This window comes from Rousettus aegyptiacus, unplaced genomic scaffold, assembly GCF_014176215.1.
Source record: "Rousettus aegyptiacus isolate mRouAeg1 unplaced genomic scaffold, mRouAeg1.p scaffold_m13_p_17, whole genome shotgun sequence".
NCBI classification, from domain to species: domain Eukaryota; kingdom Metazoa; phylum Chordata; class Mammalia; order Chiroptera; family Pteropodidae; genus Rousettus; species Rousettus aegyptiacus.
Window position 1 is genome coordinate 10422816 of NW_023416292.1, and position 27114 is coordinate 10449929.

At 42.2% G+C, this 27114-nt stretch overlaps 1 protein-coding gene across 2 annotated transcripts in view; it reads left to right on the forward strand.

Annotated features, from left to right (window-relative positions):
• CENPF (centromere protein F) overlaps positions 1-26742 on the forward strand; it is a 49429-nt gene extending 22687 nt beyond the window's left edge. For both annotated transcript variants that reach the window (XM_016166530.2, XM_016166531.2), the window contains exons 11-20: positions 2692-2827; positions 4725-8128; positions 9396-12227; positions 12833-12985; positions 15404-15580; positions 15921-16082; positions 18412-18577; positions 19773-20249; positions 21699-21877; positions 25803-26742. In XM_016166530.2, the coding sequence (XP_016022016.2) occupies positions 2692-2827; positions 4725-8128; positions 9396-12227; positions 12833-12985; positions 15404-15580; positions 15921-16082; positions 18412-18577; positions 19773-20249; positions 21699-21877; positions 25803-25979 (7863 nt within the window). In that variant the 3' untranslated portion in view covers positions 25980-26742. The remainder of the gene's footprint in view (positions 1-2691; positions 2828-4724; positions 8129-9395; positions 12228-12832; positions 12986-15403; positions 15581-15920; positions 16083-18411; positions 18578-19772; positions 20250-21698; positions 21878-25802) is intronic.
• The last annotated feature ends 372 nt before the right edge of the window (positions 26743-27114 follow it).

Below are 27114 nucleotides of genomic sequence, written 5' to 3' on the forward strand. Positions count from 1 at the left end.
ATTTGACAGCCAAGAGGAGGGAACACTTGCTCGGGGACCTTCCTGAGCGTGGGGATCTGTGTTAACACCGGGTCCTCTGAGGAGCCTGGTCTGGCAGGCAAGAATGATGAGGTAGAGGGGGGGAAAACACATCTTTGCATCTATCCATTGTTCTCAGTATAGACTTCTCCCCAGTACAGTCATATGAAGCCTCATTTGTGGGTGGAATCATGAAATGCCACACAGGAACTGCAAATTGCTTGGTCTTGGCCCTGGGCGGTGATGCCTCCCTTGCTGCCCCAAAACTGAAGTCGATCTGAGTGGAAAAGCTCGCTCAGCTGTAATGCTGCCTTGTGGCTGTAGGGATTTTTGTCACGTTTTTCCAGACTAGTGCCCAGTTTTGCAAATCATATGAGGATGCAAAAGATGCCTAGGAGAATGTATCCTTGTATGCTTAACTCATTGTTGATAATGAGCTACCCAATCAAGTCTTAAGTGGCTATAGCCTCACAGAAAACTAATTGCTGATGGATGGCAGCCTACAGCTCCATTTTCAGATGTTCATTTTCTAAATCCTGGCCTTTTAAAATTCTTGGGTTGGTCATAGCCGTAGCATGAGAAGCCTGCTGGGTCCCAGGATTGGAACATTTCTTCGTTAGAAACAAATATTTATGGAGCTAATGCCAGAATAGAGAAAGACATTTTAATCTTTCCATTTAACTCACTATTCATTTAAATGTCTTCATTTATGGATGGAGGTGGACGGAGACCAACAGACGCACAAACATAAGTTTCCCCTTCTCTGGGGGGCACCCAGCTTTGCACCTGGTGTCTTCCTATATTTCTTGTCACTCCTCCAGTTGTAGATGTCATTTGATTCGATTGCTTTTTTTTTTTTTTTTTTTTTTTTTTTTTTAGGGTAAGAAAAATATTTTACAAGTTGCAAAATGAGAATGCTAAGTCAACCCAAGTGGTTAAACTCCAGTTACTCTCTTCTGTTGAACTCATTCAGCTGACCTTAGCGCTGATCATGCAGATCTGGCTGCTGTTTAATTTTGGGAAGGAATGCTAATAATGCCCCATTACCCTTGCTAAAAGTGCTTTAAGGAATTTTTCCTTTCACATCTGTGATCTCATTCGATGGTGATTATCCTGAGCTTGAAGAGCAAACAAGCGATGATAGCGTTACAGTGTGGACAGTTTAATGACAGCTAGTTTAAGTCAATAACATCGTCGCAGCTTAATGATCATTCTTTGCAGATTTTAGCGCTGACTGGTGTGAACGTAGCCTCTCCGTCCCGAGGTGGGTTGGAGCGGCCCTTCAGTCGAGCTCATAGAAGGGAGGCAGGATTGGGACAAAGGAGACGGGAACATAACTACCCCAGGCCCTGTCTTATTTTGATGATGAAATGAACATCTATACACGAACATGGCATCTGCCAGCAAGTTTTCGAGAGCTTGCTACTAGCCAGATCCTCTCTCTCCTTGTATTTGGCTTTGCTGCCTCGGCGCCCATCTGCCGGTAGTAACCAGACTGGTGATTGAAGGCAGCCTTCCAGCGCAGCGCTGCCAGCGCCATCTGTTTTCCAACGGTGCAGCAGGATTTTGGAGGACGGCTCTTAATTGTTTCTTTAAGATTCTAAAATTTCCCCTGCTTCTCAGAGGGGCGTTTTTCAAGTGCAGTTTTTAAAAAGTTAGCCTTATGAATTTTTTCTTTCCTGAGATGCTGAGTTCTATCATTTCGTAATGGTATATGTCAAATTCCCTGTGGTCCAGACCGTGATGTATGTATAGGCTGAGGCACTTATTGTGTGAGTCTTACGTGGTTAATCATCAATAGTGTTTTTCTTTGGCATATAAATATTGCTTGGTTTGAAGCGTCAGGAGAACATGCAGGTCTCCCTAGATAATTCAGTGGGCGTCTCTGCTGCTGTACGTGCACTCTGCTGCATGGCTACGCCTTTGAATCAGGTGCCCAAAGAACTGGTCTGCACCGTGAAGCTCAGATTCTCCCTTCCAGAATGGATTCTTCCTTCCATGTTCCAGCCCTCTGATTTCTCACAGAGCACTCGGCTCTCTCAGTGCTTAGCACATTCTGATGTGTGTTAAGAGATCAATATCACATCTGACCCCACTGCCATACCCGCCCTGAGGACAGAAACTCTGTCTTATGTTTACCTCTTTTATAATGCCCATTTCAGCATCTTGCCCATTGTGGATTTTCTGGATAAACATTTATTGTAGGTAATTTTACTCATCGAGACATCCCCATACCAGAGAACCTTAAGGTGGTTTTACAGTGAAAAGCAAAAATTTGTCATGTGGAATTTTTGGTTCCTTAGCATTCCAAGTATTTGCAAAGACGTATTTGATCATTCAGGTGTGATCAGAACTTGGAACTTGTGTCAATAGGATTTTTTTAATGAGCTAACTCTTAGAACAAGCTTAGGGACAACCGGAAAGTTCAAAGAAATATATTTCTTGAAAAAAAAGATTATCTTCAGATTTGTGTTTTTTGCTTTTTTAACTAGTGTTCATAAAATTGTTTGGTTTAAGTAAGAATGTCTCATTTCATTAAGTACGCAAAGGGAAAGTGTGATTCCTGCCTTAGTGAGGCACACAAGTGATCCCATTCGGGGCCCTTACTAAGGTAGAAGTCATAATTTTCTTGAGTGTCTGTTTTGATTATAACCAAGTAAATGTGCGCTTCAGGAAATGAAGAAGGAAAACGGCTTTCTTAAGAGTCAGTCTGAGCAAAGTGCCAGAGAAGTCTGCCACCTGCAGGAGGAACTGAAGAAGACCAGACAGTGTTTGAGTCAGAGCCAGAATTCTGTAGAAGAAATGCGGGGTAAGTAAACGTAGTGTTTTTTAGAGTTATTTCCCCTAAGCTCATGTTCCCATGAGGGAGGATAAATGGCATTAGAAACGTCTTTGAATTTTTTTTCCCTATGTCCTCCCTGAAAGATGTCTGTAGTCGATGTGGAGAAACTTTTCCTTCTACTTTTTAATTGGAGCATACTGAGTCCCTAAATACCCGGTTTTCAGCGCTTTGAAACCCGAAGGGTAAATATTTTTCACCATTTACAAAAGTAAATTGTCAGTGCTCTCTCTCGCCCCAGAGCACTATTCTTTGTATCTCAAGTGTGTTTTTTCATTATATCCAGACAGCTCATCTCACTCATCGCCGTTTCTCTTCGAATGGAAATCCCCAGGTTAAACGCATGTTGTTCCAGCCCTTAATGAGCATTGTTTTTGATGTCTATTGACGAAATGATTTTATTCAGTACTTTAATGCCGCAGAATTATGTTACACACAGCAAACGAATACACCATTAGTTTCATGTTCATTCGCATGTACCATACGTCTTTTACTTACATTTATTTTCTTATCTGGGGTATTCGCACATCTAGGATTTCTTTTTACCTGACCTGTGGATTGTGTGTCACACTTGTCTGGGACTGTTTTTGAATTCCAATCTTCCCCCAGACAGCTTTCAGTTTTCCCATAGCAGTAGGTAGAAATGTCAATCTTTCCTGAAAGAAAACCGTAGGAAAAGGGAAGGTGTGGGCATTTTTCAGTGCTGGTCACGAATATCATTGTTTCAGGTCCTCACACACAGAGGTGATTGATAGTCCTTGTGGCCCACCGAGAGCCCTCCCTCAGTGAGTACACTGAGGTTGACGGGGCAAGCATAGGAGCCGTTTTCCACTTACTGTGACGCCTGCGTTTAGAATGCATGCTGCTTTTATCGCCTGCTGTTGAGCTTCTCAACTTCTGTTCTCCCTCAGCAGAAGTTGAGGAATATGCAGCTTTCCCATCACTGTTGAATGAAAGCATTGAGATAATTCCCAACTAGGTGGGGCCAGTGGGACCACTGGGCAGAAAGCAAGGTGATAATGGAGTTGAAAAAGCTTCCAGATGCTTCTCACATTCAGTGACACCACCCTTACTGCAAGGGGCAGGGATGAGAGCGATATTGTTCCTTAGTTACACTCCTGTGCAGGCTTCAAGAGTTACTGATATTCAGGCTCTTTTTCTCTTTCATACTTAGGCCTAATCCTATGGGTTTTTAACTAAAATGGTGGAGTAGTTATTTACTTTTCTGGAAAATCAGAACCATTCCACAGTGAAGAGGGGTATTTCCATTTCATGGCTGCTTTTGTCACAGTTTTTTCTCTTTGAATAAATATTTGAAAAGACATAAAAAAAAAGACAGGCACACCTCAGAGAGATTGTGTTCAGTTCCAGACCACCGCAATAAAGTGAGTCGTAATCTTTCTGCTGGCAGAGGGGCTTGCCTTCAATTAAAAAAAAAAAAAATGCGACATCTGTGAAGCGCAATAAAGCAAAGCACGGTAAAGGAAGTCAATAAAGGAGGTGTGCCTGCACGCACATACATAAACACGTAAGGGAAAAGAGGAAAAGAAAGTTTCAGGTGCTTAGGAAAACAATCAATCTTTTGGTATTTTATATAACAACACTTTATTAAGCTGCTTAGAAAGAAGATGAAAACACATATTACCATCATAAAAAGGACCATTGTTTCTCATCTCTTTATGTAAACTGAGGTAATTGTCAGGTGGTTTACTTTGCAGGAGGTACCCAAGCATTAATGTCAATTTTTACAGGGCTTCTGAAGCTGTTCGTTTCTTGAGATTTTTTTTTTTTTTCAGTTTAGAATTCTCATAGAATAAATATTTAAAACATTGACAATGTTTTTATTTTTTATTTTTATTTTTAATAGCTAAGAATACCTCTCAGGAAACCATGTTAAGAGATCTTCAAGAAAAAATCGATCAGCAAGAGAATTCCTTGACTTTGGAGAAACTGAAGCTCGCCATAGCTGATCTGGAAAAGCAGCGTGATTGTTCTCAAGACCTTCTGAAGAAAAGGGAACATCACATCGAACAACTGAGCGAAAAATTAAGCAAAACAGAGAGAGAGTCCAAAGCTTTACTGAGTGCTTTGGAGTTAAAAAAGAAAGAATATGAAGAATTGAAAAATGAGAAAGCTCTGTTTTCTCATTGGAAAAGTGAAAACGAACAACTGTTAAAGCAGATGGAATCAGACAAGGAAAGCTTGCAGAGTAAAATTAATCACTTGCAAACTTGTCTTAAGACACAGCAAATTAAAAGCAATGAATACAACGAGAGAGTAAGAATACTGGAGATTGAAAGAGAAAACCTCAACGTCGAGATGAAAAACCTTCACAATGTCATCGACAGCAGGAACGTGGAGGTAGAGACTCAGAAAAAAGCTTACATAGACCTTCAGCAGAAAGCGGAGTCCTCAGATCAGAAGCATAAGAAGGAAATAGAAAATATGAGTTTGAAAGTTTCTGAGCTTACTGGGCAAGTTGAAGACCTAGAACAGAAACTCCAGTTGCTGTCAAGTGAAACAATGGACAAAGACCAGCGTTACCAAGACTTGAACGCTGAATATGAGAGACTCAGGGATCTGCTAAAATCCAAGGATTCTTTGGTGACAAACGAGGCTCTTCACAGAAGTCCTTTGGCCTTTGAACAGCAGTCCGCAATAAATAATTCCTTTGCAAATGTAACTGGAGAACAAGGAAGCATACCTTCAGAAAGGGGAGGATGCTATGTAGAAGCAGACCGAAGTCCAAAAAATTCAGCCATCTTACAAAATAGAGTCATTTCCCTTGAGTCTTCACTTGAATCTCAGAAGCAGATGAACTCCGATCTGCAAAAGCAGTGTGAAGAGTTGGTGCAAATCAGAGGAGAGATAGAGGAAAATCTCGTCAGAGCAGAACAGATGCATCAAAGTTTTGTGGCTGAAACAAGTCAACGCATTAGTAAGTTACAAGAAGACACTTCCATTCATCAGAATGTCCTCACTGAAACTTTAGTTGCCCTGGAGAACAAAGAACGAGAGCTGCAACTTTCGAAGGAAAAACTAGAAACTGAGCAAGCAGAGATTGAAGAATTAAAAAAGAGCAACCATTTACTTCAAGAATCTCTAAAGGAGCTACAACTTTTGTCTGAAACGCTGAGCTTGGAGAAGAAGGAAACGAGTTCCATCCTTTCTCTGACTAAAAAGGAAAATGAAGAGCTGACCCACAAGAATAGGTCTCTCCAGGAAATAAATGCAACCTTAAATCAAGAGAAGATGGACTTAGCCCAAAAAAGTGAGAGTTTTTCACAGTGTCTAGTTGAAAGGGAGAAATGTATTGCAGAGTTATCTAATCAGTTCAAGCAAGAAAGACTTGCTTTACTACAAAGATGTGAAGAGACAGGAAATGCATTTGACGATCTTAGTGAAAAATACACAATAGTGCAAGAAAAGAGCTCTAAGTTAGAATGCTTGCTAAGTGAGTGCACCAGTGATTGTGAAAATAGAAAAAATGAATTGGAACAGCTAAAGGAAACATTTGCAAGGGAACACCAAGCACTTGTAACAAAACTAGCTTTTGCTGAAGAAAGAAACCAGAATCTAATGCAAGAGTTAGGGGCTGTGCAGCAGGAGCTGAGATCTGAGATTGCAGGTATTCTGAACAATTCCAAGAGGGAGGCCGATGGTTTAAAGCAAGAAATTATGACTTTAAAGGAGGAACACAGCAAGATGCAAAAGGAAGTTAATGCCTTATTACAAGAGAATGAACACCTGATGAAGTTAGTGGAGATGAAACGTGAGCATCAACATCTAGAATTGGAGCCAATCAGCGACTCTGTGAAAGCAAGAGAGAGTGCGATAAGTAAATGTCATATTCAACTTCCGATGGATCTTGAAGTTAAAGATACTTCTCTGGACAGTTATAATGCCCAACTGGAACAACTAGAAGCCAAGATAAGAGGTATGGAATTAAAACTGCAGGAAAGCGAGGAGGAGAAGGCGTGCCTGCGGCAAGAGTTACAGACAATTAGAAGAGAATTTGAAACCGGGACTTTCCAGCGAGACGCTCAGTCACAAGAAATGAGTGGCCTTAAAGACTGTGAAAAAGATACAGACGAAAAGTATATTTCAGTGCTTCACGAGTTGTCAACAAGTCAGAGTGACAACACGCAGTTACAGTGCGCTCTGCAAACAGCCATGAACAAGCTGAACGAGCTGGAGAAAATGTGTGAAATGCTACAGGTCGAAAAGTTCGAACTAGTGTCTGAGCTGAACGAGTCAAGGTCAGAATGTATCACAGCAACTACTAAAATGGCAGAAGACGTAGAGAAACTGGTCAATGAAGTTAAATTATTAAATGATGAAAACAGCCTTTGCCAAGATGAGTTAGTGAAAGAAACGCCAGAAGATAAGCTCGGTGAACAACAGAACGAAGAGAAGTCTTTGCCCTTAAATCCTTTGGATGACAGTAACGTCTATGAGCACTTGACATTGTCCAACAAAGAAGTTCAAATGCACTTTGCTGAATTACAGGAGAAGTTCACATCTTTACAAAGCGAACACAAAATTTTATACGATCAGCACAGTCACATGAGCTCTAAGATGTTAGAGCTACGGTCCTACGTTGACACGTTAAAGGCTGAAAATTCGGTCTTGTCAGTGAGTCTCAGAAGCTCTCAAGGTGACTTGGTAAAGGAGGGGATGCTGGAACCCGGGGAGGGGCACTCACTGTCACTGTCATTCTCTCGTGTGGCAGATAGTCCTAGTCTCACAAGTTTGAGAGAATCATCCTTTTACAAAGATCTTTTAGAACAGACGGGAGAAACATCTTTTTTGAATAATTTAGAAGGGAGTGCTTCCTCAAACCAGTCTGCCATAGAGGAGGTATCTTACAGCAGTCTGGAGGAGGAGGATCTGACCAAGAAAGCAATCCCATCATCCCCAAAGAACAGCGCCGAGGAACTTGAGACCCTCCGTCAACTGTACGTGCAGTCCCTCAAGAAGCTGGAAGAGAAAATGGAAAGCCAGGAGATTATGAAAAATCAAGAAATTAAAGAGCTCGAACAGTTATTAAGTTCCGAAAGGAAAGAGCTCGACTGCCTCAGGAAGCAGCATTTGTCAGAAAACGAACAGTGGCAGCAGAAGCTGACAAGCGTGACTGCGGAGATGGAGTCCAAGTTGGCGGCGGAAAAGAAACAGACGGAACACCTGTGTCTGGAGCTCGAAGTAGCGCGGCTCCAGCTCCAGGGTCTGGACCTGAGCACGCGGTCTTTGCTGGGCACCGACATAGAAGATGTAAGTACGTGGGTTTACACGCTGTTTCTCCAACTACATGCCCAGCAGTCACTCGGTAAATGTTGAGTTGAAATCAACATTGGATCTGATTTAAAATATTTCTAGGATTCAAGGACATAAAAACAAAATATACCAGAGTTTTTTTGTATTATTATTATTATTATTTTTAAACAAACCCGAACTTTAGGAGCATGAGTAAATCTTTTGGAAGGATACATTTTGACTGTGATTACATTTAAACTATTATATGGGAAATTACTAAAGATTTTTTTTAAAATCTCCTGGAGAAAATGGTAGAGTCAGAATGTCATCTTTAGGATGTGTATGTTGTATGTTTTCATTCTTCGAGTTAAGAAAGCACACTTAAATTAGAGCTTATGGATGGTAATGTGACATGAATTTTCATCTCTCTTGCCCTTTTCAGACTGTTTTTAATGTTAGAGTTATAGTCATGAAACTAAATATAGAAGTTTATTACTTATTACCGAATCATTTTCTAACAGTTTGTTCTGATACAAATCTGTCGGTCGTTTAAAATGACATTTCTTTTGCTATCAAATATGAAATTGTTGAGTTACTTATAACTGTCCTTCTAGTCTACCAGCTAAAGTAATAATACTGCACCATCAATGAGCCTCGCTTTATTCCCTCTGTCTGCCTGTGTGAGGTCAGAAGGGCAGGTGGTGAAGTGGCAGCATTTGTAGTCACAGCAGCTGATCCCCATTTTACAGATGAGAGGAAGGTGACATCCAGACATGCGATTTATCTAAGAACATAGAGAGGAGGTGCTGGCTCTCTGCTTACATCCTTGGGCTGGCAGTCTGGTCATGAAACCTTCCTGCCGTCGCTTATCGAAGGCTATCAGAAATGCCGAAGACGGAAGCCGAACATTTTATGTGGAATTTGTTAACCTCTTTTTTGATAATCACAGAGAAACTTTACATTTAGGCTACCTCGAATATTGCTGGCAAGGAAAAAGATGCAATTGAAATGGGTCCTAGTGTAGAGGATCGAATAGCTGAAGGGTTTAGCTTCGTGATGCACATCCGGCCCAGCGCCTGCCGGGCTCACAGAAAACTCTTCCCGAATGTTTGTTAAGTGTTGAGCATTCGGATGGAGAGAGGAGACTGCGGTGGGAAATGTGCCTTTGAAGAGATGTGTTTAGCAGAGGCAAGAGGCCAGTTTCTATAAAGTAATGATTACGCCTATTCTGTTTTGACTCTTCTTGAAAAGTAAAATGCATTCTCGTTATATATCACAACTGCAGGATGTTCAGGGAGGAAACGACAACTGTGACAAAGAAGAACCAGAAGAGTGGACTTCGGAAACGAAAGCGGGAACACCGAAGCAGGAGGCTCGTCCGAGCCGCGAGGACAGCGTTCGCCAGGACCGCAGTCCGGAGATGCCGAGGAGCGCCGAGACGGGCACCGTCACACTTGCCCGAGATCGTTCTGGGGAGCAGCAGTCCCCAGAAGCCCGTCACGCGACCCCAGAGGAAGACGCAGCCCAGAGCTTTTCAGAATGTGTTTCTGAATCGTCACGTTCTTGTCCTAATGCTGTGGTACCTGTGGACTTTCTGGAGAATCAAGTAGCCATTCAGAATCTCCAACTGCAGGTAAAAGAGACAACAAATGAGAATTTGAGATTACTTCATGTCATAGAGGAACGTGACAAAAATGTTGAAATTTTGCTAAGTGAAATAAAAGAATTAGACTCAAAACTCAATCTACAGGAAGCGCAGCTAACTACCAAGCTTGAAACATGCACGGAACTGGAGAAAATAGTTGAGGAGTTTAAAAAAGAAAAATCAGATTTAATTGAAAAATTGGAATCCTTTTCTTACGATAACCCAAAAGTAGAAAGTTCGGAAGGCCTCAACTTCAGTTTAGAAATGAGCCCAGGTAAATTGTCAGATGAAGTCACTGAAGATAACGTATCCAAGTTGGTTGACAGATGGAGAGAGAAATTTCTCGAGATGGCAAATGAGCTGAAGAGCATCAAGTCTGAGAAGGGCAGCGTGGAGCATCACGCCCACTCTGTGGAAGCCGACTTAGAGGTGGTGCAAACAGAGAAGCTCCGTTTAGAAAAAGACAATGAAGATAAGCAGCAAGTTATAACTTGTCTTGAGGAAGAACTCTCTGTGGCCACATGTGAGAAAAACCAGCTTCGTGGAGAGCTAGATACTTTGTCAAAAGACTATGAAGAACTGGATCTGATGTCTGAAAAGATGAAGGAGAAAATCCAAGAGCTCGAATCTCATCGCGAGGAGTGCCAGCGTCACATTGGCGTGGTGGAAGCTGAGGTGCAGGACAAAACACGGCTCCTGCAGACTTTGTCCTCTGACGTAAGCGAGCTGTTAAAAGATAAAACTCATCTCCAGGAGCAGATGCAGAGTTTGGAAAAGGACTCACAGGCACTGTCTTCGGTCAAAAGGGAGCTGGAAAGCCAAATCGGACAATTGCATGAAGAGAAAGAATCGCTTGTAAGGGAATCCGAAAGCCTGCAGACCAAATTACGTGAACTGGAACACGAAAAGCTGACGGTCGCCAAGGCCTTGGAGGCCGCACTGACAGAAAAGGGCGAGGTCGCGGTGAGGCTGAGCTCCACACAGGAGGAGGTGCGTCAGCTGCGGGCCGGCATTGAGAAACTGAGGGTCCGTATCGAGGCCGATGAGAAGAAGCAGCTCCACATCCTAGAGAAACTGAAAGAAAGTGAGCGTAAGAGTGATTCACTGCAGGACAAAGTTGAGAATCTTGAAAGAGAATTGCAGATGTCTGAAGAAAATCAGGAGATGGTGATCCTTGATGCTGAGAATTCCAAAGCAGAGGTGGAGAACCTAAAAACACAAGTAGAATTGACGACCGAACGCCTGAAAGCTATAGAATTAGACCTTGCCACGATAAAGTCCGAGAAAGGAAATCTGATGAAACAACTCCAAGAGAAACAAGGCCAGCTGTCTGAAGCAGACGCGTTACTCTCTTCATTTAAAAATCTATTAGAAGAAAAAGAGCAAGAAAAAATACGGATGAAAGAGGAATCTGAAGCCACAGTGGAGATGCTTCAGACAGAATTGAAAGAGCTAAACGAGGCAGTGGCAGCCTTGTGTGATGACCAAGAGGCTGGCAGGGACAAAGAACAGAGCCTGGGCTCCCCAGTGCATCAGCTGAGAAGTAGCATCGAAAAGCTGAAGGTCCACCTAGAAGCTGATGAAAAGCAGCAGCTCCATGTCTTAGGAAAAGTGAAAGAAAGTGAGCATCAAGCAGATTTGCTGAAGGATAGAGTTGAGAACCTTGAAAGAGAGCTAGAGATATCAAGAAAAAACCAGGAGCATGTGATTCTGGAGGCCGAGAATTCCAAAGCAGAAGTAGAGACCCTGAAAGCAAAAATTGAGGAGATGGCCCCAAATCTGAGAGAGCTGGAATCAGATCTTGTCAACATAAGGACAGAAAAAGAAAATCTGACAAAAGAATTACAAAAAGAGCAAGGCCAAGTATCTGAATTAAAAATATTAAATTCTTCATTTGAAAATCTATTGCAAGAAAAAGAGCAAGAAAAAGCACAGATGAAAGAAGAATCTAAAATTGCAGTGGATAGGCTTCAAACACAATTAAAAGAGCTAAATGAGAAAGTGACAGCCTTGTGTGATGACCAAGAGACCTGGAAGGTCAAAGAACAGAATCTGAGTGGTCAAGTAGATTGTCTTGAACTTGAGAAGGCTCAGTTGCTACAAACCCTTGACGAGGTCAAAAGTAATTACATTATTTTGCAGTCTTCTGTGAATGGCCTCATGCAAGAAGTAGAAGACGACAAACAGAAGCTAGAGAAGAAGGATGGAGAAATCAGTGAACTAAAAAATCAAATTCAAGACCAAGAGCAGCTCGTCTCTAAACTGTCCCAGGCGGAAGGAGAGCAGCAAGTTTGGAAAAAGCAAAAAGTAGAGCTGGAGAATCTGACGGTGGAACTGGAACAGAGGATCCAGGTGCTGCAGTCCAAAAATGACACTTTGCAGGACACCTTAGAAGCACTGCAGAATTCGCACAAGGATCTGGAAAAGGAGCTCGAATCGACGGAAATGCAGAAAACATCCTTCGTTGAAAAAGTAAGTGGCCCATGTTATTGTGAGGGAGGGAAACCACTGCGTGGGGTGTTTCCTTCCGGATGGTGTTTGCAGGTTGGACCATCAGAACGGTAGTAGCCTCCCGGTGCCCAGGTGAGAACCGCTGCTATCGAGAGTGTAACAGGTACTAGCTGGGAGCAGAAGGGATCCTTTGTCCCGCCCTGCCTTTTTTGCCTTTAGGAGAAAGAACTATGAAAGATAGTGATATAATTGTTTCCGGCTTGAACTAATCGGAGGCATGTTCCTTGTGAATTAGTATGGCATTGGAGGATTAGTGGAGATCTAAGAACTGATAAAAATCTAAGATGCTCCTTCATACAGTATTCTCTGATGTTTAAGTTTAATTCAAATTAATATTTTCATGAAGGATTTTAAGACAGTAATATTGTCTTTCCTTGTCATTCCTTATTGCTGTCTTTTTAAAAGTTTTTACTGTGAAGAAAAAGTAAGCTCACCAGTAGGTTTTGAGGATTAGCTGGGTTATTTTAACTGAAGGCTAAAGGGATGTCATAACTATGTTGTATCAGAGTGATTAATTTGATCAAAACACATCCAAAAGCAGATCCTAACAGAAGATTAAATTTCAGGTAAATGCGATGACTTCAAAGGAAACCGAGCTGCAGAGGGAAATACACGACATGGTACAGAAAACGACAGAGTTGGAAGAAGAATTTAATAGGGAGAAAAATAGGCTAACTGAAGAATTAAATTTAATGGCGGAAGAAATAAAGAGCAGCCAAGTAAGTTATTCTGGGACAGATTCATTACACTCTTGATAATTCAGTGTTTACACTCGTGTTTGTTTTTGCAGGACCTGTAATGTACCAAACTTTTTCTTAGCTTTTGAAAAAAATAACCCCGTGCTTATGTCATAATCAGATTTGCGGTAATCTTTACCAGCCAGCACTGTCGTGAAGCCAGAAGGAGTCACAAGAGGGCTCTGAACACATGAACACACCTGTCACGGAGCCCAGATACTTTTTCGTAGAAGAGGACCCTTGGATTACATTAACTCTCATCCACAATAGATGTCATGCAGTTTTCAGTAGGCAGCTCTCCTGGCCTGCCACAGGTTACGAGCCTGAGTGTCGCTAGAGACAGACGTACTGATCTTGCTAAGAACTAACAAAATTCCTGAAAGGAACTCCCGGTAAAACTTAAAGTTATGGCGATTTGGGGTGCTATTCTTAGGGCAGGGTTCATGTGGCAGACCAATGGCATTTGAGCTGCCCCTCACCACTGTTCCCACAGCCTCCCTCTGTCCCGCATCTCACTCCGAGTCCCAGGTAGCAGCTACCATGCGTGCAGAGCTGGCAGGTGTAATGAAACCTGTTTGCCAAACCCCGTTAAATGGTAAACATTCCTATACCCCTCTAGTCCTCTGGCGGCTTCATCCCTAAGTAATACTTGGAAAAGGATGGCAAAGTATAGTTGTGATTCTGACCCTGAATAATCACAAAAAGTTGAAACGATATTTGTAATAGCTTGTATAAAAAGTTGGGGAAATTTATACTTTTCTTTAAAAGTTTTGGCATTTAATCTCAGCAATTGGCTAAAGGAATTTTCCAGCAATGCTTTTCAGGAGTTCCTATGGATGTCTTACATCTGCTGAAATCTTTAGTGCTGAGCAGCTTAGGGCTATCCCAAGTATATTGTTATTTATATTTCATTTATAGGCTCTACTCAAAAGAAAAGCTAAGAATTCAGCCTCAAGTATACGAGTGTGTTAGTTTGCAATAGCCTTATATTCATTCATACCTTCATTCTGCAAATAATAAGCACTACTGAGGTCGGGGATAGAATATTGAACGTAGCTGTCCTGTGGTTCTCGTACTCACGTGCTTACAATCTAGACACTATAAATCAGTACATAAGAAACTGTAGAATAATTGGGAAGTGGGGTGTGGAGGAAGGCAACGACTTGATTTAGATAGAGCGGTCAGAATGCCACCCACAGGGTGAGGAGTTAGCCCTGCAGAGGATCGGACAGGGGGTGAAAGCTTATGGGTCTGAAGGCAGCGTGGTAAAGCCATTGAGCTCGGAAAGATCTTTGGTTTCTGTTTGTTTTGTTTTGTTTTAAGAACTTGCAAGGAAGCCACTGAGGCTGGAATTAGATGGACAATGATATGAAAAGAGATTGGAGAGGAAGGAAGGCCATGGGATACAAATAAATGAGGCTGGAGCTGAAAGGTTTGGGGTGGATACGTTCATTTGGCTCGCCCAGGATAGAGGTCATAGTAAAAATCTGGGGAGTGGTAGAAAATACAGAGAAGAGAAGGTGGCTCAGGGCTGAGGCCAGAGGTCCTGCAGCTTGCAGGGTGAGATGGAGGCGCACGGGCTAGCAGGGGCAATGAGAGACACGAGGCAAACCCCCGGGGAGCATCGCGTCCTAAAAACCAAGAGCGGAGGCCGCCTCCAGACGGAAGGAGTGGTCAGCAGCCTCAGATCCTACTCAGAGGTCAGCCGAGATGAGGACTGAGGAGCGCTCCTCGGATTTGCAGCCCTGATTCCCTGAAAAGCGATTTCAGAAGGAGCTGGGACGAAATCAGGTTAGCCTGGGCCGAGTGAATGGAAGATGAGGAAGTGGACACAGCAGGTGTATAGACACAGATGGAAACAGCCATTCGGGATCACGCACTGAGAAGGCAGGTGGCTCCAGGCCTGGGGTTCTGCCGGTCCTGCGCAGTGACGGGAGAGGGGCGCAAAGATCTGAGGGCCTTTGGAGAAAGTCCTTCAAGGGATATAGCATGGAATCTAAGCCGGTCTAGGAAGAAAATGTTCCGTCCGGGGTTTTGAATGTGAAGGTCGTGGTGGTGGTGGTGGTGATGAAGTCCAGGAATGTTTGCAGCGGAAGTACTTAAACAATGAGCCTGGTAGCCTAGGAGGGTGCGGCCCCAGAGTGGTTTAGCTGAATGTGAGGTTTCAGAGATTTTGTGGTCCCAGCGGATGTGACTTTGGGGATGGCTAGCCTAGAGCAGAGGAAATTGTCACTGGAAATGAAGCCGCAATTTAAAGTGAATACATTGCTGAGGATTATAGCACTATTCTGTATAGATTTTTGTCTTGCCTGTAAACTATTTTTTTCCCCCTCAGGACTCAGTATTTCCTAAAGAGATAGATCCGGGTTCTTAATGATGTTCCCATGATTTTCTCATTAGGGTCAACTGGAGCAGTGCATGCTAGAAAATAGCGAATTGAAAAAGAGCTTGGATTGCGTACACAAAGACCAAATGGAAAAGCAAGAGAAGATGAGAGAAGAAATTGCCGAATATCAGCTACAGCTTCAGGAAGCTGAAAAGAAGCACCAGGCTTGGCTTCTCGATACAAACAAACAGGTGAAATGCGTGGTTTGGTTCCTAGGGGAGCCGGGGAATGTGTGTTGGTGGTAACGAGGGATTTTTTGCAAGAAGGTCAAAGTTCTGCATTATTATTATGCCGTATGATCTTAGAAAGGGTCCCGTCATATTAACCTCACTGTCTCTCCCCTCGTTACCTGCACCTGTCTCATTTTATGACTTAAATTTAAAAAATACGTTTCCATCTTGCAGTAGGATAGTAGGAGAGTCTCAAAGACCATTTGAAATGGTCCTGGGAACTACTTTTATTTTTTGTTTGTGTTCCTTAACAATGTTTTTAGCTGAGCCTCCTGGCTAAAGGACTATTTTTCTACCCTAGCATGAAATGGAAATCCAGACATACCAAGAGAAATTGACTTCTAAGGAAGAATGCCTCAGCTCACAGAAGGTGGAGTTGGACCTGCTAAAGTCCAGTAAAGAAGAACTCAATAATTCTTTGAAAGCAACCACTGAGCTTTTAGAAGACTTGAGGAAAACTAAAGTATGTTTACCTCTCATTACTTCATAGCTTAGGATGGCTTATACAGAATAATAGTGGTTATAATGGTATTGGCTTATGAGCTTCTATTTTGATTTTAATGAAAATATTTTTCATAGTCATAAATAGTATTCATCAGTTCTCTGCTGAGTTATTTTTAAAAATCAGTGGGTGGATGGCCTACAGTCTCAGAGCTTGAATAAACTTTACTCATTGCTTAGTGAATCTTCTCACCCTGAAGGATGTCAAAGACCTCTCGAGGTGGCCATGAAGATCAAGCCAATAATGGAGCAGGGCAGGCCCCTCAGCTGTAAATAATAATTGGGTGGCTAATTCCAAGGTCTCGCTTGCCTGGTCTCCAGGTTCATTGCTGTCACCAGACCCGCGTCCCTGTGGCTCATGGAGAGATCGAGGTGTGGCAGAGCACTTGGTCAGGACACACACATGCACGTTCCTCTCTCTCCACACAAGGGTCGAAAACATTTTCCTTTAAGGAAAAGAAGGTGAACTCTAATCTCAGGGTTTTTGGACTGTTGATGGTGCTACAGCAGTTGTACTCAGAAAGGGAGGCTGTTTTGATTCCTACAGATACTTTTCATAAAATAATTACCATCCACAATGTGTCAAAATGAACCTGGAAAATAAATATCTTCCAGTAAAGGTCTTTTCTTATAGGGTGATTTAAATTTTTAAAACCATGATATTAATTGTATATTGAATATGTTAACTAATAAAATTCAAACTAACATTAATGATCAATAATGTTCTACTACAAAACGAGAGATACTAAGTTTAATAGAAAGAAAGCTCTATTTTTTATTTACTCATTTTCTGCCTTCCTAATCTTTGACAATTCACTGGGCAATGCCCACGTATATATATACACAAATTTTATATGCAGATAAGATTTAAATTTACATATCTATTTATGAATTTTTGTATATGTGTAAATACCATGTACGAAATGGTGAATTGTTGACTCTGTTTTCAGATTGCACATAATTTTAATGAGGTGCCACTTGATAAGCGTTGAAATCGAATTAAATTTCTAATCTAATTATGGCTGGAACCAGAAATAGAAAATTTCAAAAGTGCAAATTTACTGCAATATTGCTAATAAATTATTTCAAGATGATATATATCAAAGAACAAATCACTGGCAACGTGAATGTGATGCTCACATTTTTTTCAAAAATCGTTTGGTTTGCCTTTATATGTTCACAATCTCTTACCGGAAGCCCTTGGAGCTAGATTGTTTTAGAATTCTGCATTTTTAAAGATATTACATAATTCAGTGCATATGTCACATATTATATAATATCCCAGCAGGATCTGGGGTAATACTTCATACAAATTCATATTTCTATAGCAAAATGTATGAATATTCTCACAAGGTGGGATAAAGACTATAAATACTTTCACATACGTTCAGGTCAAGTTTTGCCTCTAAATCATTTGCAGAGCTTTTTTGGATGTTATAATTGTGATTAAGGAACCGTGAGCTTGTTCTACTAAGCAGTGCATGATGCCACAATTCTCCCAACATTGTATTTATTTTCTATTTCAGTTACTTGTAAAATTTAAATTTGTATTACGAGCCATAATATCGTTTAGCTTTCACTTGGTGCGACTAAGATGAATGTCATCTTAGGTACTGAAATTTTGCAACAGCACAAGATTACAAATGGGAACATAATTCTCTCAAGAATTTTTGACCCACCAAGAATATGTCTATGGGCAAGAATATACGATAGGTTAAAGACAGTCTCTTCAAAAAATGGTGTTGGGAGAACTGGGCAAGTATATGCAAAAAAATAAAAGTAGACCATTTTCTTCCACCATATACAGAAATAAACGCAAAATGGATTAAAGACTTAAATATAAGACCCAAACCCATAAAATTCGTAGAAGAAAATGACAGGCAGCAAACTCTTGGACATCGCTCTTAGTCATGTTTTTTGGGATATATCCCTTCAGGCAGGGGGAACAAAAGAAAAAATAAATGGGACTATATTAAACTAAAAAGTTTTACCCAGCAAAGGAAACTTATCAACAAAATGAAAGGACAACCTACCAAATGGGAGAAGATATTCTCCAATGATATATCCAATAAGGGTTTAATATCCAAAATTTATAAAGAACTTGTACAACTTAACACCAAAAACTGAACAATCTAATTAAAAATGGGCAGAGGACCTAAATAGGCATTCCTGCGAAGTGGACATACAGATGGTCAAGTGCCAGGTGGGCACTAGACTTATTGGTTTTTTTTTTCTTTTGAACATTGTGATTCAAGGTTTTAAATTTAAGGTGTTTTCTTTTTTTTTAACAGATGGACAATCTAAAACACGCAAATCAGTTGAAGAAGGAAAATGAGCGTGCCCAGGGGAAAATAAAGTTGTTGATTAAATCCTGTAAACAGCTGGAAGAGGAAAAGGAAATACTGCAGAAAGAGCTCTCTCACCTTGAGGACGCTGCACAAGAGAAACAGAAAACAGGTGGGTGTCGCCTGGGCACGTCAGCGAGTCAAACCGTTTTCCACCAGTGAAATCCCGGTGTGTCTGCGCAGGAAGCGTTTTCATGCTCTGTTCTGCTACGGCGTGCTGGTTTTTAGCACTTACCTGTTTTCTAGTTTCTGAATTTTGTGCTCAGCTTGAGGTCGTTAATATGATTCAGAATGAAACTTACATCTTAAAATAGAGCGATCACGTTTTCTGTTCTATAAAACATACAAGAAACCGGCAGCGCTGTTTGCTAATGAGCCATTCTGAGAAGAGGTTCTCATGTGGACATCCCCATCCGTGTAGTTCCTGTGTCAAAGACAGATTGGCGTCTCAGGTGTCATAAGTACTTTACAAACTGGTGATTCTGGTTTTCTTGGCCCATTCTTGTGGGTCAACTAAATGGAAGCGTTAGGGGACTATATTTTGGGCTGTGAAGGTTAAATAAAAGAGAAAAGAAATGACAGCTGTCCTTGTCACTTTTCTGCACTTATGCCCCCGTAGTGGAATTCTCTTAACATGTGGAGAGATGATGGTGAGCGTTGCGTGAGTGGCCCTCCGGACATGGCCCCGCGGGGCAGGTCAGTAGTGTTCCCTGCCGGGAAGAGAACTCGAGGTCTACAGGGAGTTTTTCTAATGGATTTAATGCTAATCGTGGCAACTGCAAGTTGACCCACTTTACAGCGTCCCCCAAGCTTTTGTCCATCAGACCCTCCATTGTGTCCAAATGGTTTTCAGAACTTTTTTGGACTTAACCTTGTCACTGGCCCCCATCTGTCTCCCAAAGCCATTAGATAGAGACGTCATATTCTTTACCTACTTTTATTGTACATTCACTAATGATGGAAATAATGGGCAGGGGAAAATAGGAGATATACTCAGTTAATTGATTTGCTCTCATATGAATAACTTATAGGAAAGTTTGATGAGTTGTTCGAAATATGAGTTTGAGACTTTGGCGCATTTTATTTAAGCTGTTTAATAAGAAAGAGTTATGTAATTAAGTAGAGCACGTACTTGATATGATCCTTCCAAAACAAGAGTTGTTTGAACTATAAGGACATGTAGAGATATATCTCCCCAACTTTGCCAAAAGAAGTCAAAGGACAAATCTAAGGTTTTCTGCTTTACAATGTCCAGTGTCAACTGGAGAATTGTCAAGTGACAGGCTGTGTGGCTTTGTTTTTGACAGGTACTATTGTGGATGCCAGTGTAGATGAATTAATGACCGAGGTGAAAGAACTGAAAGAAACCCTCGAAGAAAAAAGCAAGGAGGCGGACGAATACTTGGATAAGTACTGTTCCCTGCTCATAAGCCATGAGAAGTTGGAGAGAGCCAAAGAGATGTTAGAAACACAAGTTGCTCGTCTGAGTTCACAACCATCCAAACTCAATCTCCAGAGTTCTCCTTTGCTCAGTTCAGTTGTTCCAGGACCATCCCCAGTCCCTTCTGTTCCTGAGAAGAAGTTATCTTCCGGCCAAAACAAAGGCTCAGGCAAAAGGCAGAGGTCCAGTGGGATTCGCGAGAACGGAGGAGGAACAGCGTCTTCTACACCGGAGACGTTTTCTAAAAAAAGCAGGAAAGTGGTCAAAAGTGGTATTCACCCTACAGAGGATGCAGAAGACACCGAGTTTGAGCCTGAGGGGCTTCCGGAAGTTGTAAAGAAAGGTACGCATCATTTAAAAATGGAATTAGTGGTGTTCTTTTGAAAGTTCACATAAAAAATTCACACGCAGAAAGATAGAACCATTTGGATTTGAGGTTATTGTGCAACAGGACTGAGCTGCAGAAGCAGTAGCCTACTTTTAAATTGGCGAGGTATACTTCCTTTGTCATGAGAGAATGACTAGCATCTAATTACCCATGTCACACTACAAAAAGTGCTGGTAGATTTGAAAAATGACTGTCAAAAACCTGTTTAGGATTTGATATTTCTGTGCTGAAAAATCTCCAAATCTAGGTCACCCTTCCCGTTTCCCTGAGTGTGGTCGTGTCGCCCACCCAGGAGTTGGTTGAGCTGGAGCGTGGGCTCGAAGATGCTGGCCCCTGGCCGGAGCCATTTCCTACCTTCTTTTTAAAAACCTCAGTGGTCTTCCAAGTGTGGCCCAGGGGTATAGGCCAGTCTAGGAACTGTTGGTTCCTGGTTTATGACAAAAAAAAAAGAATGAGAGTTTAAAGTCTTCATAACAATTCGACATGGTCAGAACATCCAAACACATGATTATTTTTCTGTTGATTCATTCTCATCATGTTATATAATATTATTATTCCATTCCACAGCAGGTTAGAGGTTACCCCCCAACACTCCCCTGGCCCCCCCCCAAAAAAAAATGATCAAAACTGGTTCTTTGCCACCGATGGTTTAAGAAACGCTGAGTTGAATAATTTTAGCTCTTAGGAAATCTAGCCCCCAAATAGTTAGCTCTTTCTCATTACTATTTATTTATAGTTAAAGGGTTAAAAACAAAACATTAACACTGGTTTAGTTAGCTGTTAATGCTGCTCTGAGGTGTGAGACAATGTCTTGTGTCCTTGGGATTGACTTCCCTCTCTTGCTCAACACAAGCCATGCCAGTTCTGTCCTTGGGAGGAGGTGGCCACATCCCTCCCCGCTCCTGGCCTCTGCATGAGAGAGTCACCTGAGCTAGCTGTTAGCATTTACATTTCCCTCATTTACACAAGAGCTGGCCTTTTTTATTTTTCCTTTCCGCTTTACCCTCCCCCGCCTCGTCCCCCCCCCCCCCCCCCCCCCCCCGTCCCCACCTCTGATTCAAATTTTATAGGAGGGCCTGCTGGGGTTTTCTACAGATCTTAGAAAAATACAACTTAACGACATTCACATGGAAGAAACAGGGAAAATTTTTTTCTCTTTAATGTTACTTTCCCTTTCTTCTCCCATTTGTGGTTTTTTAATATTTCTAATAAGAGGAAATCTGTTAGTTATTATTCAATTTGACAACTCCCAGGGGAACTGTGCCGTTAATTCCTATCCACCGAGGCTAGGGAAAGCATTTGTGGGGTCACACTTACCTGTTAAAACTTTGCCTAATGAGTATCATTTCCACTGTAGACAACATTGGAACTAGCGGGGTTGACAGGCAGCTTTTTTGCCCTTAGGGTTCGCTGATATCCCAACGGGAAAGACAAGCCCATACGTCCTGCGAAGAACCACCATGGCAACTAGGACCAGCCCCCGCCTTGCTGCACAGAAGTTAGCACCGTCCCCACTAAGTCTCCATAAAGAAAATCACGCCGAGACCTCGAAACCAACAGCTGGTGGCAGCAGATCCCAAAAGGTAAACTCCTGCGAACACATTATCCACATTTTGCAATCCAGGAAATGACAGCGTTATGTGGGGCGGGTGTTTGCTGCTCGCCCTCTGACTCAGAAGCTTTTTAAAGTCTGTCCTTCTCTCTGTGGTATAAATAAGTCAGAGTGAGTGACTGAGGGTAAGCACGACATCATCCTGCTGCTCGGTCTCATCCTTGACCCAGCAGGCCACTTTATAAAGAGTTTAATGGGGAATGACATTGTTAGATCAGAACTCCAAGGACTTGGAAGAAAGTTTCAAGCATTACATCCGAAGAATTTGAAGAGGTGGTTTTTCTTTTAGCACAGGCATTGGTCATTGTTTTGTGCTTTTTCCTCACCCATCTGCCCCACCATCTGTCAATTCTTCATCTTTCGTCACTCCTCCACTTTCTATAGAAAGCATATATTTCAGTGAATGTCTAATGCAAGGAGCTCTGTTTATGAGTTTTGCTATTTTGATTGCTGAGGGCAGGGCTAGGACCTTAGTGATCTCTATTTACCTTATAAACAGCCCAGTAAGTTATTTACAGCAGAGATTTGCTGAACAAATCTTTGTTTCATTACTATAATCCACATCAGCAGCTGCCATTATGTATGCAAAGTATATGCATTTTATGGAACTCTCACTCTTGAGTATTATGAAAACATGAAGAAAATAAGACTCAGATTTAACCTGCCCAGGGTTAATGCCCGCTCTCTCTTTCAACACATAGTCTTGCTTTTTTTCCCAGTGTTTTGCAAACCAGGGATCACGGCATTATTGTTGGAAGTTGCTGGAATAGCTTCAAGAATTTTGAAACTTTCGTGATTTTTACTTCCTTCTCATAGTTTAAGTATGCAGTCTGATTTCTTGAACCAGCAAATGAAACTTTGAAAGTGTAGTAACCCCTAGTTGTGTAATGTAATAATTCTTAATTGAGCAGGCATCCTTCTCATTAGGATTTTGGATGTCAGAATACAATGACATTGGTGATTACTTGCATCAAAACAAGAACATATTTGCAGATTTGTTTGTTATGTTGATGTACAGGAACTTTAAGAATTTATACCTAGTATTAAGTTGGTTTGTAACTTACAACAGGGGCGATGAAGAAGAGTCTGAAATTTTCTTTCACTCATTAAAATGGGCCCATCCCTTACTCGTATTAGAAATATTCTACCATTTTGTGCAAATTGTTCCCCTCCCCCATCAATTACCCTCACCCTTCCTTATTTTCTTCTCTCTCTGTGTCTCTCTGTGTGTCTCTCTCTCTGTCTCTGTCTCTCTCTCTCTCTCTCTTGGACACCGGGAATGACAACACTGAGGAGGGTGTGCTGGACTAGGTCCTGTGACCATAGAAACAGCTTCTTTTCCATAAAGCAACTAACAAGCGCCCCTAAAGAGGGAAGCTTCTGAGCTTGACTGAAGCAGTTATCCACAAGCCAACTCCTGACCTGCGACCCAAGAGGAGTCAGGTTCAGGTTCGGTGTGGGCCAGGCCTTCGCCTCAGACAGGTGACCGGGAGCCACTTCTTAACTCCTCAGTACAGACTAACGTCCATTCCTGCTGGTCTCACACTTATGGGGATCAAGTGAAGTGTTTGTCTCGCTCTCTTAAAACAAAATCATGACATGTAGGTAGAAAGTACCCTGTTCTTCCACTAGTTTATGACAGTTCACCTTACTGTAATCACTTGCTTAAAAATCGGCCTCTAAGTTTGGCAGTTTGAGTTCCGTGAGGTTCCTGATTATGTTTGTGGTTCTCCTGTGTCTTCGTGTCTAACACAAGGCCTGACATTCAGCAGACATTGGTTGAATAAATGGAGCTATCGATATTGTCTGCAGTGACTATGACAATAGATGGTTAAAGGTGGGTTAGGAAATCATCTCATAAACTCACCACACGGGCCATTTTTCCCTCCTTTTATATGGAATTGATGATAAAGCAGTTTGCGCGTTGGACTTATTCTCTAAGAAAAAGGGCTTCGCACACTAGGGGGCCTGCTTGCCACACTGTGTTGAATGTGTTGATTATGGCGTTGTAACCACAGTTTTCTGCAGATTTGCGATTCTTGTATTAGCTACAGGCAGCAGTAGGCACTGGCAGTTATGACTTGCTAAGCAATTTTAGTGCAAATGAATTGGGGGGTGGTTCCTCTTGAGAGGAGGTTATAGGAGACTTCATGATTAGATGCAAACTCTTCAAAACCCAGCCTATTGATTTTTAATTTAATTCAGCATTTTCTGAGCCGCCTTGTAAAATGCTTGCCTCATCTGTTAAGCATATTTCATCATTCAGTTTGAAAAATACAGAGCAAGGCATCATTTCCTAAAGCACCTCACTTGCTTAGAAACTTAGGATCGTGAGCTTTCGCCTAAAGTGACTGGCTGAGTTTTGAGCGAGATGGTTCTTTAGGTCATTTAGCCCAGGACCATTCATGTGACATCTGACAAATTCAAAGGGAAAAATGGGTAAAATGCAGATTAGGCACGGATCATTCTCTATTATGTCTGTGGGAAATAATCGTAGAGGATGACGGTGATGCCATTAGCCATTTGGTGAGGCCTTGACTTTTTTTCTAATGACGAGGTTTACTTTCAGTGAGCCATACGCAGACCCACCTCCCCACACCATGCTACAGACATAGTTTATAAGATAGTTGGGGTATGGGTGCACTTAACAGTTCAAATACTGGGCGAATCTGACCTCATCTTGTTATAGGAGAGCCTGAGGCCAAATGACCTCCTGGGGGGGGGGGGTCAAACCCACAAGTTAAACTCTGATCACAGACCACGGTTTCCTCAATTCTGTACCAGAGGGATTGAATCTAGAGATGGGGGAAGTCGAGGGGTGGACTTTGGCCGTTTGATTAGGATTAAAGAAGGCTTCCTGCTCATATTCTCTTTCCCAATGTGCTCTTTCTCTCTCCTTCTTCACTTTTTATGGTTAATCTAAAGATTTGACTCCCCTACATCTGACGGGTTCAAGGGAAACGCCTGTCTTTTATCTCACTTTCTATTTTTAAAAAAAACTACCACTAAAAGTCTGTTGTGTTTTCTTTCCTTCAGCTTTCCTTGGATAGTGATTTCCCATTAAGTCCCAACCCATCAAGGCTTCTGTTAAGTGTCCTGTACATAATCCGAGGTGTAGAGCAAGCTTTCCAGGGATTTAATCTGCTGGCCAGATTTGCTACGTGTTCTGTAATGAAAAGTATTTCGCTGCCTTTTAAAACCACAAACTTCCTATGGAAAGAATATAAATGGGGAAATAATTTGCATTCTTTTTCTTTACTGCTTTGGAAGAAGGTCAGGGACAGTCAGTTGCTCAGGAAGTGATCTGTCGCGCGGCTGCTTCTCGGCTTCAGTACTGAACACACATCACCCTTGTTAGAAGGTCTCTCTCTCTACCTCCCTCCCCCTCCCCCTAACCCTGAGTAAAGCGGGGTTCCACGAGGAGCAGGTTTTAGATCTTTTAAGTGTTGTAAATAGGCTTCCACCGCAGGAGGGTAGAGTTACTCACTGGGGTTACAGCCCTTCATGGACAGCAGGGCGTCAGGGCCAATGGAGGCTGGTGTGGGTTTCCTCTCTGCCGGGTAGTCCAGCACTTTCTGGGCTCTGGTATACAGAGGCAAAGAGGACATAGTCTTTGTCCTCAAAGAGCTTTCCTTCTGGTCTGAGAATGTCTCACCGCATGGGGAGCAAGTCTCTGGCCATCAGAGTTTGCAAAGTGACTCCTCAGAGGTCTTGTCTGACACCCTTGTAGCTGGTTAGGCGGGCCTATTCTTCTGGAAGAAGAAATAGTAAAACTGTGCACAACTCATAGAAAAGAACATCCCTTAAAATTCGATGAGAAGATAAAGTACTGTATTTTTCATGCTGCGGAGATGTGAATGTGATCTAAACCTCTGACCAAGATGCTTGTGTTGCAGGTGAAGGCTCTCCAGCGAAGCCCAGCGGACCCAGGCACAAGGTCCCTCCCGGCCGGTCACCTTCCTGCGCGGAGCTCAGCTGACAGCCCCCGCGAGGGCCTGAGGGCCAAGCGAGGCCGGCTCGCCCCCAGCCCAGAAGCCAGCCCCAAGTCCAGCGAGAACTGTAGGGTCCAGTAGGAGAGACCTCGTGTGTCAGGACCCCTGGCAGCAGTTGAATAGAAGGCAGCTTCCAGGGGTGCGTCTTTAGTCAGGGGGCACGCGACAGGTGGCAAGAAATCAATTCAAGTCACAATATATGGCCTTCTTTAGATCTTCTGTTGTAAGTCTTAGAAAAGGTTGGAGGCCGTGATCACCTAGTCGCCACCGGTAGCTCTGTGCGGTAACGTTAACGGGGTATAGAGAGCGTCTCGGTGGTGTTCACTTAAGTGGCAGGCACTGAACAACAGTTTCTGTTCGTGCGTGGGTTTTACACTAAAAAAAAAATTCCAATGATCGGCCCCCAGGAAAATGTAAACTTTCACTTTATGATAACTTCCCATGAATAGTGTTAGGCCTGAAACAGTTTTAGATTGAGAATTTCTTTGAGCTGAGTAAAATGATGGAAAACCATGCCGTGTGTTTTTAAGGAAAATATTTACACACATAGGTGTGTTCACCCTTTTCTTCCAATGTGTTTTCTAAGCCTTTGCTTTTGCAACCTGTACATATTTGTGTGTTCTGGTGATGGGAGTTGGTTGTTTATTTCCACTTAGCCTGGTTGCAGGCTCCTTAAAGGTGCGATATGTCAAGTTTTCTGTCATTGTGATGTTTCTTTTTTAAGACCATTTTGGTATGCCTTCTCACAAATGGTGGTCTTGTATTTAAATATGGCATTTTTTCTAATAAAAATAAATCACCTCTGTTTTCTATTAAAAAAAAAAGATTACTAAGTATAAATGAATTACGAACACGGGTACCATTTCTTGTCAACTTCAGCAGCCTCTTACAAAGGTAAACGTTTAACAAGTGATACGAGTGTACATAGGGAGCATGTTCAGTTATATTAAAAGACAGGACTTGGGATATGGATTGTGAAGATTATATGGGAATGTACCACGTCCAGCCAGTGCCCAGCACATTATGTATCCCCATTAAATCGCACAAGCAAGGATATAACAATGTGGTACTGTCCAGTACATTTTGACGACAGGGTTTTGAAAATCTGCAGGCACTATGAGCCATACCAAACCTGACTACTTCAGCATTAGTCCTTATGTCCTTGGATCAGGGTGAAAAAGCTTTTCAGGACACGAGCTAGTAAAAGCCCATCTGC